At 33.7% G+C, this 17,306-nt stretch overlaps 1 protein-coding gene across 1 annotated transcript in view; it reads right to left on the bottom strand.

Moving 5' to 3' along the window:
* Positions 1-855: 855 nt before the first annotated feature.
* Positions 856-17,306, bottom strand: part of Pde9 (phosphodiesterase 9) — a 1,302,013-nt gene continuing 1,285,562 nt past the window's right edge. The window contains exons 17-18 of the mRNA XM_072540799.1: positions 4,548-4,735; positions 856-2,127 (exon numbers count right to left, since the gene is read on the bottom strand). Coding sequence (XP_072396900.1) covers positions 1,957-2,127; positions 4,548-4,735 — 359 coding nt within the window. The 3' untranslated portion in view covers positions 856-1,956. The remainder of the gene's footprint in view (positions 2,128-4,547; positions 4,736-17,306) is intronic.

Below are 17,306 nucleotides of genomic sequence, written 5' to 3'. Positions count from 1 at the left end.
AGACTATAGGACAATATCACTAATAAGCCATACCCTCAAAATATTTCTAAAGGTGATTTATGGAAGATTATATAGAAAACTAGAAGATGATATGGATGATACTCAGTTTGGGTTCCGCAAGGGACTGGGAACAAGAGAGGCATTGTTTGCTTTTAATGTCCTCTCTCAAAGATGCTTAGATATGAACTTGGATATTTATTCCTGTTTCATCGACTTCGAGAAGGCATTCGACAGGGTTCGACATGAAAAACTAATAGAAGTACTGAGAAACAAAGATATAGACAGACGAGACTTACGAATCATTATCAATCTGTATTGGAATCGAAAGGCCAATATAAAGATAGGACAAAAGTCCGAAAATATAGATATAAAGAGAGGAGTAAGACAGGGCTGTGTTCTGTCACCATTACTGTTTAACGTGTACAGTGAAGCCATATTCCAGGAAGCGATAGCGGATCTGGGTGATGGAATCTCTGTAAACGGAAGAATACTAAATAACATAAGATTCGCTGATGACACCGTTATAATGGCAGACACCCTGGAATCACTACAAGAATTGGTAAATAGAATTAACGATTATTGCATTAGATACTGACTAAAAATAAATAAGAGAAAAACTAAACTTATGATTGTCTCAAAAACGCAACATGGAAATGAAAGATTAATGATAGAACAAACCCAAATAGAAAAAGTAGAGACATACATATCTATGTCTGGGAACCTGGGTTGATGACAAAAATGACCACATCAGAGAAATCAAAGTCCGAATTGAAACTGCAAGGCAAACATTTGTGAAAATAAAGACAATGCTTACCAACAGAGACCTTCAGTTGCATCTCAGATTGACGTCTCTAAGATGTTTTCTATCTAACTATACGGAATGGAAGCTTGGACATTGAAGAAACAACACATAAGAAAAATAGAAGCGTTCGAAATGTGGTGTTACAGAAGAATATTAAAAATTCAGTGGGTTCAAAGGATTAACAATGCTGAAGTACTACGACGTCTAAATAAGGAGTTAGAAATTATGAACAGAATAAAAAGAAGAAAACTAGAGTATTTGGGTCACATAACCAGAGGAGAAAAATATGAGCTGCTGAGAATTATTATGCAAGGAAGGATCCAAGGAAGAAGAAGCATAGGAAGAAGACGCATCTCCTGGCTGAGAAACCTTAGAGAATGGTTTAACTGTAGTTCACTACAACTTTTCAGAGCAGCAGCCAACAAAGTGACCATAGCCGTTATGATATCCAACCTCTGATAGGAGATGGAACTTTAAGAAGAAGAAGTCTTCAATCATTTAAAATAATATAATTGACAAAAAGGTAAAAAATATAAATGTTTATTAAATAAAAACGTCTTTCTCATAAAAAATTCTATCAGGTCAGAAGACGATCGAATAGTCAAAATAGTAAAATAATATAAATAGAAGGGTAATGGTGGAAATGTATAGGACTAATTAGACTAAATTTTTTTGAAAGTTTTAAATTGTTTATATGTTTTGATATTTTGAGTTTGTTGTTATATATGTGTTCCAAAGATATAATATTTGGTTATAATAGGTTTATCATATAACAAATTTATAAACAGTGACTACTCTTTCGAAAATAAAAATATAAACATTAAGATATTAAATACACAAGCTCCCTACAGGAAATATAAATATGGTTTGAATATGCTTTGATACTAAGATTTTTCAAGTTATCCTCGTTTTAAGATAAATAAAGTAATGTCGTACAGCCTATACTCAGAATATTTTTAAGTAGTACATGTTTTTTCATACATTCAATTCAGGATATGTTAAAATTACCTTTCAACAAAAAAAAACCTGAATATAATACAAAAATAAATAATAAAATTCTTCTAAACATTTTCCCTAGCGTTGGTTTTATATTTACAGCAACGACAGAATATATATCTGGTGAAGCTCTCCCTCTCTTGGACGTTCACCTGTTGTCAAATTAGAGTCTGGTCCTTTTCGTTAACGACTAATACTTCATCATTTTTGATTTCTTGTAATTTGGTTATACATTTGTTCACAACATTGTTGTCTGTGGGAGACTCTTTACGTAGCGACAGCTCACTTTTTACGGTACCTAACTTTGGACTAGCGCAGTTGCTTTGAACCTGGAAAATAAAAAAAACTGCATTAGATTAAAACTTAGACGCTTACATGCTTACATCAGAGCAGGCACTAAAGTCCAGCCGGTGAAAAGGGAGAATTCAAGGACACGCGATCAGTAAATGCAGGTACTGGCCGGTCGTACGATGCGATGCCTTTAAGATGGGTACACATATGCGAGGCGAACTGTTCGCGAACTGCTCGTGAGCTGTTCGCGAACAGTTCGTTGAAAATATATTTATGTTCAGGCTATCCAATACCCTAAGTATCTAATAACAAACCGAGAATTAATTTACTTCGTTATTCTAAATATTTCGGTATTTTGTTTACAGTATGTTATTAATTTCTCTCGTTACTTTTGAATAAACCGCGCTCGTTCAACAATTTTGTTTAACCGAATGATCTCATCGCACACTTAGCAGAAACAATTTATAGTCTCGAACACCGTCCAAATTTAACTGCGAACATTCTTTGTGTTCATCCCAAAAACCGACCGGCCGTGGTTCTTGACGAGCAACGAACGAACAGCTCGCAAGCGGCGCGTCTCGTCGTACAAATAGACGAATATAGCGTTCACAAACGGTTCGCGAACAGTTCTGCTCGCATATGTGTACCCACCTTAAGAACTGTTTGCACGGTCAATAATTTTGTGTTTTGCATTTCCGCTGGTGAGTTTTGTTATGCAGGGGTCAATTATTATGGTTTGTAGAATTTACGCGTACCCGTTACATATCTGTTCTAAAGATGGATTTATTGGAAATGGATTGTTCTTGTTCGAGTCTAAGAAAAATGGTGACTACCACGAAGATATGAATTCCGATCTTTTGGAAGAGTGGATACAAAGAGTTTTGCCAAGTTTAATTAAAAATGCAGTCATTGTTTTAGATAATGTATCATACCACAGAAGAAAATATGAAAAATTGCCAGCCATTGTCACACGGAAGGCTGATGTTTAACCGTGGTAACGACAAAAAAATATTCCATACACTGATGATATGGTCAAGGCAGAACTGTTAACATTAGCGAAAAATCATCCTATAAAACATAAATATGTGATAAACGAAATGACTAAACTCACAGGTAGGTGTGTGCTTTGATTATCACCGTAGAATTGTGAGTTTAACCCCATCGAATTAATTTGGGTACAAGTAAAGGGCGAAGTCTCGAGAAAAAAAAAGTACTTTTAAATTATGCCACGTAAAATTAATGTTTAACCAAGCCTTAAATATTGTTACAACTAATAATTGGCAAAATGCTGCCAATCGTGTAGATGGAATTATATCCAATATGTGGCAATTGGATTTTATTATAGAACAGCATTTAGAACTTATTATTATCAATTTAGGTAACGATGATTCCTCATCGGAAGATTCTGATAGTAATTCAATTACAGCACCAGTTCAAGTACGATCCGGAATTTTATTCTCAGGTAGTAAGGAGACTCAGATGTGATTTAATATGTACCTACAGGTTGAAAGTAAATCGTAAAAAAACAAATAACACGATTTTAAAACAAAAATAAGCAACACTACCATATCACAGAATGTTACAGATACAAGAGAAGGAAGTTTTTTTAGTGGATAACACCAAATTTCTGGGTGTACATATCGACCAGAATTTAGACTTCAATATACAGGTTGATAAATTATTATCTGTGTAGCTGTGTAGCAGCTTTTACACTCTCAGAGAGGGATCGGTTGGGGCGAGGGGTTGAAGCAGCGGTCCTCATGTTGCTGGCAGTATTTTAACGTCATCGCTCGTGATTCTTGAATTAATAATATATATTAATAATTCTTGATTTTAAGGAGCGAATAGGAGCAATGTTTTTTGCTTTTTGAAATATATTTTGTGACCTGTCTTAATATGATGTTGGGCTAGGGCTGAAGCAGTATCGGAATGTTTTACAGATATAGAATGTTCGTAAATACGTTTGTGGATTCGTCTATTTGTCCGATGTATGTATGTACGTGGGCAACTGGAACAAGGTAACTCGTAGAAAAAATGGTCTTCATTGGAAATTTGGTTTTTTACCCATCTGACAAGATCGGCAAACTTGAGTGAGTAGTGAAGTGTTTCTGTTTTGGATGAAATAGGCATTAGATGTTTTGAATGTTCTTATTGATTTTAGGTTTGTATGGGATTGTATTTGGGATATATATATATATATATATATATATATATATATATATATATATATATATTTATATAAATGAACAAATAATTAAAAGTAAGAACGAAGGATCTTACTGTTGAGTTTAATATTAATTCCTGCAATAGTATTAATATTACCTCTAGGTTTAAATATATATATATATATCGTGCCATGGCGGAGGTCGGCGGAGGTCGGCAATCATCATAGCTATTCGGACTATACATATTTAATCCTCTTTAATAGTAACAATAATAAAATATTGTTTAAACTTACCTGTGAAGTAGAAGGAAGAGACTGATTGTCCAAATCAAGTTCGTCAACTGCTGCGTCCGATGCCCAATTCTTCTCTTTTCCTACAAATAATTTCCATGTTTTCTTACTACGCCCTTTTATTTTTGGCAGGGTACTGGCTTTCTTAGCATCATCCAGTTTGCAACATGCAATATCATGTTTTTTCTTGCCTAACAAAAAAGTCCCATAGAGTCTTTATCAACCTTAGTGAATTTCAAACGACAAGAGGATTTTATAGAACATGTTGTAGTCGAATATGTCAAACACATTGAAATTATTTTTTGATTGAAGTTAGAATATTGTTCTCTCAAAATAAGTGACCAATAATACATTTACTTTATACAGTTTTCAATAGAACGTTAAAAAAGTACAAGATACGTTAATTTCTACTCTTTCTTTTATCGACAATAATTATGATGTATGCAAGATTCATTACTATCTTATAATAACTGGTTTTCATAATTTTCGTAGGGTGTCAGAATAAATCGTTTTTTTCTGATTATAGCGCTATCAATCAGCAATTGACGCAAAAAATTTAGGTAATTTTTGACAAGGGTATTTATCGCCCAACCAGCGATAAACTAAGAGTTGATAAATTCACTCAAAAAAATTAAAAAAGAAGATATAACTGTTATTATGGGTGATTTAAATGCGAAAATTGGTAAAGGGAAAAGCGCAATAATTAGTGATTTTGGTCTAGGGAAGAGAAATGAAAGGGGAGAAAAATTAAAACAATTTGTAGAGAAAAAACAATTTGCAATACTACATACGTTCTTCAAATTACCACCAAGAGGTTTGTATACTTGGGTCCCTCCGCAAGATCAACCAGAAAACAATAAGAAATCAAATTATTGACGTAGTGGTGAATAACAAATTCCGTAATAGATGCCTATCAGTTAAAAGTTACTCCGGTGCTGACGTATCGTTAGATCATATTCCTGTTATTCGTAAATTTAGGTTTAGATTTAAAAATGTCACAAAAAAGAATACTAACAAAAAATATAATATGAAAAGACTAAAAGATAAGAAACAAAAAGGGATAGTCGCACGGATCCTTTCAGAAAAGCTAAGTAACATGGAGCAAACATATGATCCAGAAGAATCACTCGACAATATGTGTGAAACCTTTAGTAAGTTCAGGGAAGAACATCTAATTTAAAAAACAGAGAAAAGAAAAAGAGGGAAAACTGACAATGTAGTGTAACTCATGAAAGAAAAAAGAAAATCAAATAATAAATATAAGGTTGAATGCTCGAATAAATGAACTTTGATCAAATAAAAGGCATATATCGAGCACAGTTTAATTTAATCTTGCCCAAGTACTTTCGATCCCTAGATCATCTTCAGGGGCATTTCGTCAATTGCGGCCTATCCGACAAGAACAAAATGTCATAAACATACAATCGTACATCACAGTACACTACAAAAGGACAAACAAACACTTTAAAATTATTGAAGAAAAGCTAGATTGCGTACAGAAGCCGGAGACAGAATCATTCTGTTTAAGCAGACAAGGTGAGACCCACAAATTGGTAAAATAGTCTATTAAACTGTAATAAATTAATAAATGAACAAATAAATAAAACATTACTTACATGCCGGTACTCTATTAATTGATGGTTGAAAGAACATGGTTCAAACTATCCTGTATTGTTGATTGGAGAACTCAAGTCTGCTATTGTAATTGTTTGACAGTAAACGGGGAAGTTCTTGAGGAGACAGATTTTATCCAATGAAGTAGAGATAGGTGTAATGTAATTGTTTGTTTGATGAAGGTAATGTTCTATACCATTGAGTTATTTAAAAGTTATATTTATTCTAGAGATATATTTATGAAATGTGTGTTATTTATTGAGATTTTATTTTTGAAGGTGACAGTTGTGTCAAACTGTCACTTCTTGAGGAGACAGATTTTATCCAATGAAGTAGAGATAGGTGTAATGTAATTGTTTGTTTGATGAAAGTAATGTTCTATACCATTGAGTTATTTAAAAGTTATTTATATTTATTCTAGAGATATATTTATGAAATGTGTGTTATTTATTGAGATTTTATTTTTGAAGGTGACAGTTGTGAGACATCTTCTCTGTGTTCTCTGTACATCTAATCTCATTTATTGTCTCACAACAGTCACCTTCAAAAATAAAATCTCAATAAATAACACACATTTCATAAATATATCTCTAGAATAAATATAACTTTTAAATAACTCAATGGTATAGAACATTACCTTCATCAAACAAACAATTACATTACACCTATCTCTACTTCATTGGATAAAATCTGTCTCCTCAAGAACTTCCCCGTTTACTGTCAAACAATTACAAAAGCAGACTTGAGTTCTCCAATCAACAATACAGGATAGTTTGAACCATGTTCTTTCAACCATCAATTAATAGAGTACCGGCATGTAAGTAATGTTTTATTTATTTGTTCATTTATTATTTATTACAGTTTAATAGACTATTTTACCAATTTGTGGGTCTTACCTTGTCTGCTTAAACATTTTATTCATTTTGAAAGACCACAGACATGTAATATTGGCATAATTACTGTAATTTATATAATTTATATCATCTATCTTTGTTTATCTTTATTAGACAACACCCTAATATGGGTATATTATTTCAGCATTTATTTAACTTTGTATCGAGACCTGAAGATGCTTTGCATATTGTAGAAAGCGAAACCGGTCGTCTGAATAGTTAAATTAAATTGATTGTGAGTAAGTCTAATTTATTATTTCTTTTACCTTATTTATATTTCACTATGCATCAACAATTTACCCATATAAATTGCCATCATTCTTGTACTCATTGCGTCGAGTAAGGACGATAAATATATGAAGACGGTTGCGTTTCGATTTAATTTGGGTCTCTTACCACTCCCTAATACGTGTTTCTGGGTCTACCCGTCATCAGAGAGAGTTAAGAAGACTCTTACAAACTCTCTCTGATGACGGGTAGACCCAGAAACACGTGTTAGGGAGTGGTAAGAGACTCAAATTAAATCGAAACGCAACCGTCTTCGTATATTTATCGTCCTTACTTGACGCAATGAGTAAAAGAATGATGGTAATTTGTATGGGTAGATTTTGGAATATAAATATTCCCAGCATCGCTCTGAATGGCTTGATTAAGCTTGGGTATACAGTTTACTTTAATAACTATCGACACATTTAACTTCATCCTTCCTCACTAGAGGTCTCTAGTAGCATATTCTGGTACTTATTTTTCCTATAATTGCCAGAGTAGTCGGTGCGTTTTGATTTAGTTTGAGTCTTCTTACAAACTCTCTCTGATGACGGGTAGACCCAGAAACACGTGATAGGGAGTGGTAAGAGACTCAAATTACATCAAAACGCAACCGTCTTCGTATAATATCCTATTATTAAACTTATGCGGTTAGAAACCAACATTGTTATTCTTAAGTGAAACATAATGTTATATATATTCCATTTTCATGCTTTAATTTTATTACGAAAATGCTGATATCGTGATCAAAAAACAGTTCCAATGCATTGTTCATCTAAATTCCTCTGACATTAATTGTAAAGTTCTCATATTTACATAATTTTGGTCAATCTATAAATTAATTCTTTAAAGTCATTATTTTAATTATTGTACTAATCAGGAGAGTCAGTGTTGTTTTATCGTCAGTAAAAAATTGAACGAACAATACTGAGTTCTACTGATTTTTCTTATTGGAAGAAATAACAAGACATAACACACGACATAGAATTGACTCCAAAAATAAAAGTTGGTTTCCCAACATCGATTTACGAGAATTACGTAACTTAAATAGTATAATTTGAAAATCAATTGATAATTACAAACTGAAGTAATATTTATTATCCAAATCGAATCTTTTATACGCATATGCGGCAACTCATCAGTGCATGTAAAAAACTATTTATATAGCTAAACAAAAAATTACATACACGATACGTCAACTGTTTACTATATTTATAGAAAAATAAAATATAGTTGATAAATTGCACTGTGATTGAATCGAAAACTTTTTTTTCGTCAAGCTACGCTCCTGATGGGTAAACCTAATTCAAGGCGCTGACTATAATTATGCTAACCGTGTTTAGTAGTTTATAATTTAATTGCGTTTTGGAATACTTTTCACTTAAAATTTTTTGGTTCATAACATGTACTTAAGTTTCCAAACGCAGCGTATGGAATATTCTCCACTACACTATGCTACTGTATGGCACCATATGCATAACGAATAAAAGGAAATACCGGGCTAATTTCATAGGTGGTAAATTAACAATTCATTATATTGCAACCCTAAGACAAATTTTAGAAAAAAAACACTGAAATATGGCGTTGATACTCATCACATATTCATAGACTATAAGGCCGCCCAAGACTTTGTAAATACAAGAAAAATGTTAAGTGCGGTTAAAGAGCTATGAGTACTAAATCAGTTGGTAAAGTTAACAAAACCAACTCTTGAAAAAGGTAAATGAAGAGTACAAATCCAAGGGTAACTGTCTAAAGCATTCAAACAAATAACGGGCTGCGCCAGGAGACCCTCAATCCTGTATACTGTTCAATCTGGCTCTGGAAAAAGTAATACGTATGCCATAAATCATAATACCGGTTCAATATATATTAAATCAGTGCAAATCCTTGCCTATTCTGATGACATTAATATTGTTGGAAGAAGTGGCAACGCTGTACGACAGGCGTATGTGGCACTAAAAGAATCGGTTACAAAAATGAATTTAATAATAAACACCAACAAAATAAAGTACATGAAAATAAGCATACAACCGCAAATTCTATGCTAACTTATTATAGAAAACGAAGTCATCGAAAAAGTTAACACAAAGCATGGAAATATGGGAACACTTACGTGCTTGGTGGAAGAAGGCGATGAATAGAAACGACCAAAGTAAAATACTTGAGGAGGCTAGGATCCATACAGGATTAAAAGTAAGAATGATCATGATGATGAATATGATACAAAGAATGAAGCTATCACAGAAAAAATTTTAGCACGTGACTTGAAAATATTATTTTGATAGCAGATGCTCGTATATACAGTGCAACCAATCATCATTACATTTTTACGAATTTTTTCACACATTGACACATGTCACTGATACCTGTGGCTTGATTTTAACAATTCAAAATGATTATTATATCGCCAATTTGTGATTATCGATTTGTCAAAAAGCAGTTTAAAAATAACACTTCTTCATTTTCTAAAAATTCCTTTCTGATTGCATTAAGCACGAATGCGAAGGCAACATATAAATCACTAAAAAAATCATCAAAATTTTGCAGTATATTGACCATCCGTAGAAAATTTGTACAAACTTAAATGTGGTGGCTCTGTTAAGAGGTATGCAAACAGGTTATAGAAACCATATTTATGTGCTTTGTGGAATACTATTTTTAGAGACAACCATTGTATTGCACTAAATTGGCTTTTACATGAGGAATTTAGATTGCGACAGTACATTATTGAAATAATACTTGTTTCGATTGAAAAGATTTTTTTATCACTGCTGTAAATAAAATTAAAAATCGGTAAATAGTCCGCAAAGCATTGTAGGCAGAAAGATAACGCATTATAAAGCTTGTGTCGTATTTTACCGTGGTTAAGTGAAATAATAATATGAATAGATTAGTGTTGGATATGAATTTCTGCTGGGTAGTCCAAAATTACACAGTGGAACAGGAATTGCATAGGTAATTGCCATTTTGGAATGTTTGCCGGAATGAAGTGTTGTTTATCAAGTCGCTGCTGTATCTTTCGATACTACTGCATGCAATACATGGCCACAGTCTGGAAAATTTAACATTTTGGAGCATAAGTTGGGAAAGGTCTTGCTTTTTTTTAGTCTGCCACCATAACATTTTGTAACTCATAGTTGGATCTGTGTTTGATGAGGTAATAAGTAGTACATCATCTGGCCGTTCAAATAAGTCTTTTTAAACGATTCCAAGACAGCTGGGTAACCATAGACACAAATACTTTTTACAGACTTTACAGACCTTTTTTTACGGCTTTTACAGACCCTGCTGTTGAAGGCTCAAAGAATCGTAAAGACATTTTGGATTTCGCCTTGGAATATTTGCAAGGGGTTCAAGCAAGATATGACTACAAAGAATTCTTAGAGTTGTCAGTGATTGTTCTAGATGGAGTCCCAAATAAAGTGATAGTTTCTATTATCCTGGAGCCATATATATGATGACAAGGATATCTAAAGTCATATATGTGATAAAGATGTGATTGTTGTGCAGACAACTTAAGTTGACAGCTTTGAAACTAAAAGTAATTTATAATTTAGCACTCTTCGCAGTAATGGTGTACTTAAAGGCCTGAATGTAAGCACTATTTGCCATTGAAGAGCCATTCAATGATTTTCAGCTTATGCAATAGCTCCTTAACCACCTGCATCAAAGAATTGCCAATTAAATGAGCCACAAACTTTAGAAACACTTAGGGTACTCTCTGAACACCTCATCCCTATGAGTTTTTTGATTCCAGCATACTTCCAGAAATCAAAAGCTTAATGACTGCAGCTATGGTAAAAAGCTCCTGAAGACCCACCAAAACATGCTACTGATATGAAATATTCTGTATTCTTGGACAGTAGGGATCTGAAGCATTTTTTTACTACAAACTCTAAAACAATTATGCAATATGCTTTAATTTCCTGATGACTTTTTGAAAAGAGATCCGGTTCAGTACAAAGATGATGAAAGTTTCAAGGCAGCCGAAGAGATGGCGAAGAATTTAGTGACGACAAATGATAGAACAGATAGAGAAGTTGCGCTTATTGAAGATTTCAACAAAAAATTTACTAACAAGGAAAGGCAGCTACAATACCTCTTGCAAGTAGTCGCAGAGTATTAAGAAATATTTCTGGGCTCTACAAAAACCAAAATCTTAAAAACAAAACAACATAAGAAGTAAGAACTATTATGTACTTTTCATAGTAGTAAAGATCGTCGAAATTTCTAGGTAAATATTATGTAAATTTCTAATTTCTATTGGTAAAATATAATTTACAATAAATTCCCCTAAAAAGTAAAGTAAATAATTATCTCATGTCTACCAATTATTTTATTATGTACCAATTATTTTATGTATCCCATTATTTTATAATGGCATTATACTAACTTGAATAATGGATTTATTTAATTTCCAGCCCTGGATGCACCTCTAAATATTCACCGATTTTCATGAAATTTCGCACGATTAATTTTTATATAATAATGGAACACTTTTGATGGATGATCGGTTAAAATTTTTAAATTTATATTTTTTTCATATTTTACCACCCTAGTAGTCTACCAAACCCTAAAAGCTTGATTATTTGCAGACGATCGTTTTGTGTACATCAAAAATTAAAATATTAAATTAATGACAGATTCATTGTAATAACTCCTAAACCAGTTAGAAGAATGGTCAGCCAATACAGGTTTCAAAGTTTCAGTATCAAAGACTTTGGCAGTATCCTCCGTCAAAATAGCTCCAATACTTCACAGTGGCATTTAAACCATCTGGAAAATTTCTGGGATTGTGTTTTGATTAAAAACTGCCCTGACAGGAGCATAAAACAGACTATTCGAATGTCATAAAACACTAAACTTATTGGCAACACTAGCTAATAGAAATTGAGGACTAGATAAAACAATCCTATTGAGAGTCTTTCAAACAGTGGCGCACCCAGGGAGGGTTTTGGGGGTTAAACCCCCCCCCCCAGGGCATGAAGTAAAAAATATATAAAGAATAGTAGGAAAATGTAACTTGTCTTTCACACACAATACAAAAAATCCAAAACGCTAATTGAATAATTAAATTATCACTTTAAATGTAGAACACAATAATTATAGTATAAATACACAATAATTAATAATGTTTTTCATTATATTTAGATATAGATACCTAATATTAGGCTTATGACAAAAGTAGACAGAACGAGTCTGTTGCCAGTAGCATGCGCCTACAGGACTGTATCTGCGGCGGCCTTGTGGACTATCACGGGTTGTGTTCCTCTGCATGTGTTAGCAGTAGAAAAGAGACATCTTTATGAGAGAAGAGAGCATTTGACACCAGCTATAAAAAAAAGAAGAAAGGGAAAGATCAATGAAAAGATGACAAGAAGAGTGGAACAACCAGGAAAATGTTGCCCAGTGGACCACGATGCTGATCCCGAGCCTAAGGGACTGGGTAGATTGTCTGTTTTAGGGCGTATCTTCATAGCTTCAGAAAGACAGATACAGATGTTTACAGATACAGATACAGATAAATACACAATGCTGGAGTGTAATAGATGTACAGTGGAGAGAAACAGAATGTATAAAGAAATATGTAGGAACCCTGTGACTGTAAAAGATATGGTCGTGAAGATGACGGGAAGTACGGAGGGATGGAATAGTGTTCAGAATTACATCCGAGCAGTCATTAAAAGAAAGAAAAAGAAGAGAAACACCAACTGGACCAATGACAGAGATAAGATCGAATTACCATTTTAATGGGAATAAGCCGCAATTAAAGGTTAAAATAAGTTTATTGACGTTTGAATCTTTGATTTTGCACTGATAACTTGTTTATACTCCAACAATTAATAGAAAAAAGAATAGCGGTTGGTACCGAAGTACATCTAGCCTTCATCGAACTAGAAAACGCGTATGATATAGTACCAAAACTTAAATTGTGGCAAGCTTTACAACAACTCAACATTAGTCAATACCTTTAAGGAATAATCATAGAAGTATACAGGGATAACACTACTTACCTAAAAATCAAAAATAGACTATCAGAGAGAATAAAAGTAACTAAAGGACTAAAACAAGAATGCAGTATGTCACCCTTATTGTTTAATTTATATATTGAGGCAGTCCTCCAAAATTGGAAAAACCACTGCCAGGGAATGGGAATCCCCATAGGAAATGACGTACTGCTCTCCCCGAACTTTGCGGATGACCAAGTCGTCCTAGCTCAAGATTCTTATGATCTTGAATTTATGATAAAGCGTCTTTACAGAGAATATGTAAAATAGAGGTTACAAGTAAGCATGAAGAAAACAAAATATTTAGTTATCAATTCAGATGCAAGCTTTGAAGTGTTGATAGACGAGGACGTGGAAATCAAACAAGTGAAAAAATTTAAATATTTATGTGCACTCATTGCTAAGAACGGCTTGGGAGAAACCGAAATGAAACACCGAATTAAACAAGGACGTAAAATTGTAGGATATCTGAACTACTTATGGTGGGATGGCAACATTTCCAAAAGGAACAAAAAAAAGAATAGGGCAAACCATGGTTGAATCAGTTCTTTGTTATGGCTCTGAAGTATGGACAATTAATGCAGACCTGGAAAGAAGGTTGTTGGCAGTTAAAATGCATTACAGAAATGCATTACAACGCAGAAAATGGATTATTTGAGAAGAAGTGCTAGAGCATCACGGCAGGAAAGAAAGACCAACGAATCTATAAGAAATAACATGAATGCTGCAGAAACGGTCATTGACAGAATAGAAAGAAGAGGTTCAAAATGGTTTGGGCACCTATTGAGAATGCCTAACGAACGCTGGCCCCAAAAACTTCACAAATGGAAGCCCCCTGGAAGAAGAAAAAGAGGTAGACCTCGACGCTCATGGAATAAAGAAATTCCTTGGAGGAGCATGCCTTGGACCGGGAGGATTGGCGCCGGAGAACGGGAATACGGCGAAAGCCGTCTTCAAAATGTATTGTATTTACAAGTTGGATTAATGTCAAACATTAATAAACTTATTTTAACCTTCAATTGTGGCTTATTCCCATTAAAATGATAATTACTTTAAAATGTCATAAAAAATAGCTTCAGAACAATAGATAAGATCTAGATAAGAGAAGTAAGTGTTCTAAAAATGTCGTCATCCTTACAGCGGCCACCTCACTTTCAGAGTACGGTACGTGCGACAGTCAACTGCGCACAACTAAGAGAGGGTGCTTTTAGTTGGTAGGCAGGATAATAGATACCTGAATCTTTGGCACTGCTATCTTTAGTACTTTAAACTAAACTAAAACCCAAATTTTAGGAACTCAAAATGGAGGTAGCATAAAAAAAATCCAAACCCCCCCTCAGACAAATTCTGGGTGCGCCACTGCTTTCAAACATTAATAAGGTTTAAAACACACTACGGGTCAATTGCACAAGCCTCGACCTAAACAACAAGACTTAAAAAGCTTGCCACTATATATTCTTGGCATTAGAATTGCTCTTGCAGCATTCCGGTCAACTTCCACCCGAAGCTTATGAAGTGAACCTGGTGAGCCATCCCTACTTAACCGAATAATGTATTGTAGTAAATGGAGAATTTTATTGCCTTAGATCGAAGTACATAAACTACTTTACTAATAGACGTTGAACACTAGAATCTTATTATGAATGATTTCGAATGTACCTACTGCTCTGCATTAAATATTCAATTTCCAAAAGTTTTGCTGTAAACTCTGACAGCTGGCCTCCAGGTAATATTGGTTAAATAAGAATCAATGTATCATTAAGAATAAATATTAACAATTAAATAAATCCAGCAATCTTTAAAGCAATGGTGGACTTTATCTTGAACCAGCAGTACAAAGTTTGGTTTAAAATATTTACCGACGTATCAAAAACCGAACAGGGAATTGGTGCAGCTGTTATTACATCAGGCGGTCCCTTAGAATTTGCCTTTCCACTTATTCTGTCATATAGTTATCAGAACTTTTTGTATTGTTCAAAGCCGTACAATAAAATAATACCAAAATCATGTCCTGCGGTGTTATTCTTTCCGACTGCCTCAGAACAATTAGAGCCATGCAAAATCTCTACCCGAAATATCCCATAGTGGAAATAATAAAATTGGAACTTCAAAAAGACTAAGAAAACCTCAGAACAATAAATGTCTTGTGGATAAGTTCAGACATTGGTATTGAAGAAAATGAATTAGTAGATAAAGTGCTCGCGATGCTATCTGTAACGATGAATCAGAGATCAAATATCGGAGTTGGCAAGTAATTTAAAAGCATTTTTTTAAGTATTAAGTGCGTGAAACGGGGAGTGGCAAAATTCAGTTTCGAAAATAAAATAAATTAAGAGGAAAATTCCTCTGTGGTAACCAACAGCAAAAAGCAGAAGATCCCAAGTAATCCTAACACGTTTTAAACTAGACCATAATAGGTATAGACACGTACAACTATTCTCAAAGAGCGAAGCTCAAAAATGTACAATTTGTGTTGGAGTAGATAGCATAGACCATTTCCAAATTGACTGTCCTAAATATATCATTAAAAGAGGTGTCCCTAACAGCTTGCAAACGGTATTTGGATATAATTTTGACTCCAAAAAACTAAAAGGGTTGCTATCTTATATAAATATGTTGTATAAGATTTAATCATATACCTATACGTGCTGTTCGAGCGAATCTTTTTATCAAGTGACGGCAAGACTTGAACACCAGACTCCCTTTTGGATGATATTTGTTGATATTTACAAAAAGAGAAGACGATCATGTTGAATAATCAGGCCAATTAGATTAGGAACATATATATATATATATATATATATATATATATATATATATATATATATATATATATATATATATAAGGTTCGTGAACTCCTAAGTGGAGCATAGAGCTTCAGTGAAAACGCGCCATCGGGTTCTATTTTGCGCTAAGGCCTTCACCTCATTCCAAGACTTTCCTTGGCCTCTTATCTCGTCCATGATGGATCTTCTCCAAGTTTGTACTGGGCGACCTCTTTTTCTTTTCCCTTGGGGATTCCACTCTAGGGCAGTCTTTGCGATACTGGAACTATTTTTTCGGAGTGTGTGACCGATCCACCCCCACTTTCTGGACTTAATTTCATTTTGTACCCTCTTTTGTTCGGTCAGGTGTAGCAGATTTTCGTTTCTGATGGTGTTAGGCCAGAATATACGAACAATTCTTCGTAGACATTTGTTAACAAAGACCTGCAGTTTGTCTGTGAGGATGTTTGTCACTTTCCAGGTTTCACATCCGTAGAGTAGAACAGACATGACATTTGATCGGAATATTCGGATCTTTGTCCTTGGAGTATACTCGCCAGATCTCCAAACAGGGTTGAGCGTGCTGAAAGCTTGTTGGGCTTTTCGTATCCTTATACGAATATCGTCTTCTGTACCTCCGTTTTCTGTTATGACACTTCCAAGATACGTAAAGTTTTCCACATTTTCAATCTGCAAATTGTCGATAGTAAATAGCGTGTTGTTCCTTGCATTTATTCTAATGGACTTGGTTTTACTAATATTGATTTTCAAATGAAAATCAATATGGTTTGAAAATTAATATTAGATTAGGAACATAAATTAATAAAAATATGGGCTTTCCAATGAACTAATTAAATATATTTTTAAAGAGTTTCTATTTTATTGTTTTTTTGTTTATAGAAAATTTCAGCACCCTCGATTTGGGTTTACCCATCAGATTTGCAGTGTGCCGTATTTTAGATTAAGCACAGTATCATTTTTAAAAACAGCTAACTAGTGTTTTTTACTTTAATTTTCAAATAAACTGCAGGAACTTACCAAATGTCTCTCCTTTGTCTAGGAACTATAACTCTTAGATCTAAAGGAGAGCAATTGATTTTCTTAGATCAAACGAAATTATGGCTCGATTTTATACAGAAGAAATATAAAACAAAAAGATCTCTGTTAGTTGTATCAAAATCGAACTAAAATTATCGTTACTTTTTCTATTT

The sequence above is a fragment of the Diabrotica undecimpunctata genome, chromosome 8 (assembly GCF_040954645.1).
Source record: "Diabrotica undecimpunctata isolate CICGRU chromosome 8, icDiaUnde3, whole genome shotgun sequence".
Lineage (NCBI taxonomy): Eukaryota > Metazoa > Arthropoda > Insecta > Coleoptera > Chrysomelidae > Diabrotica > Diabrotica undecimpunctata.
This window is presented reverse-complemented; position numbering and strand designations above follow the sequence as displayed.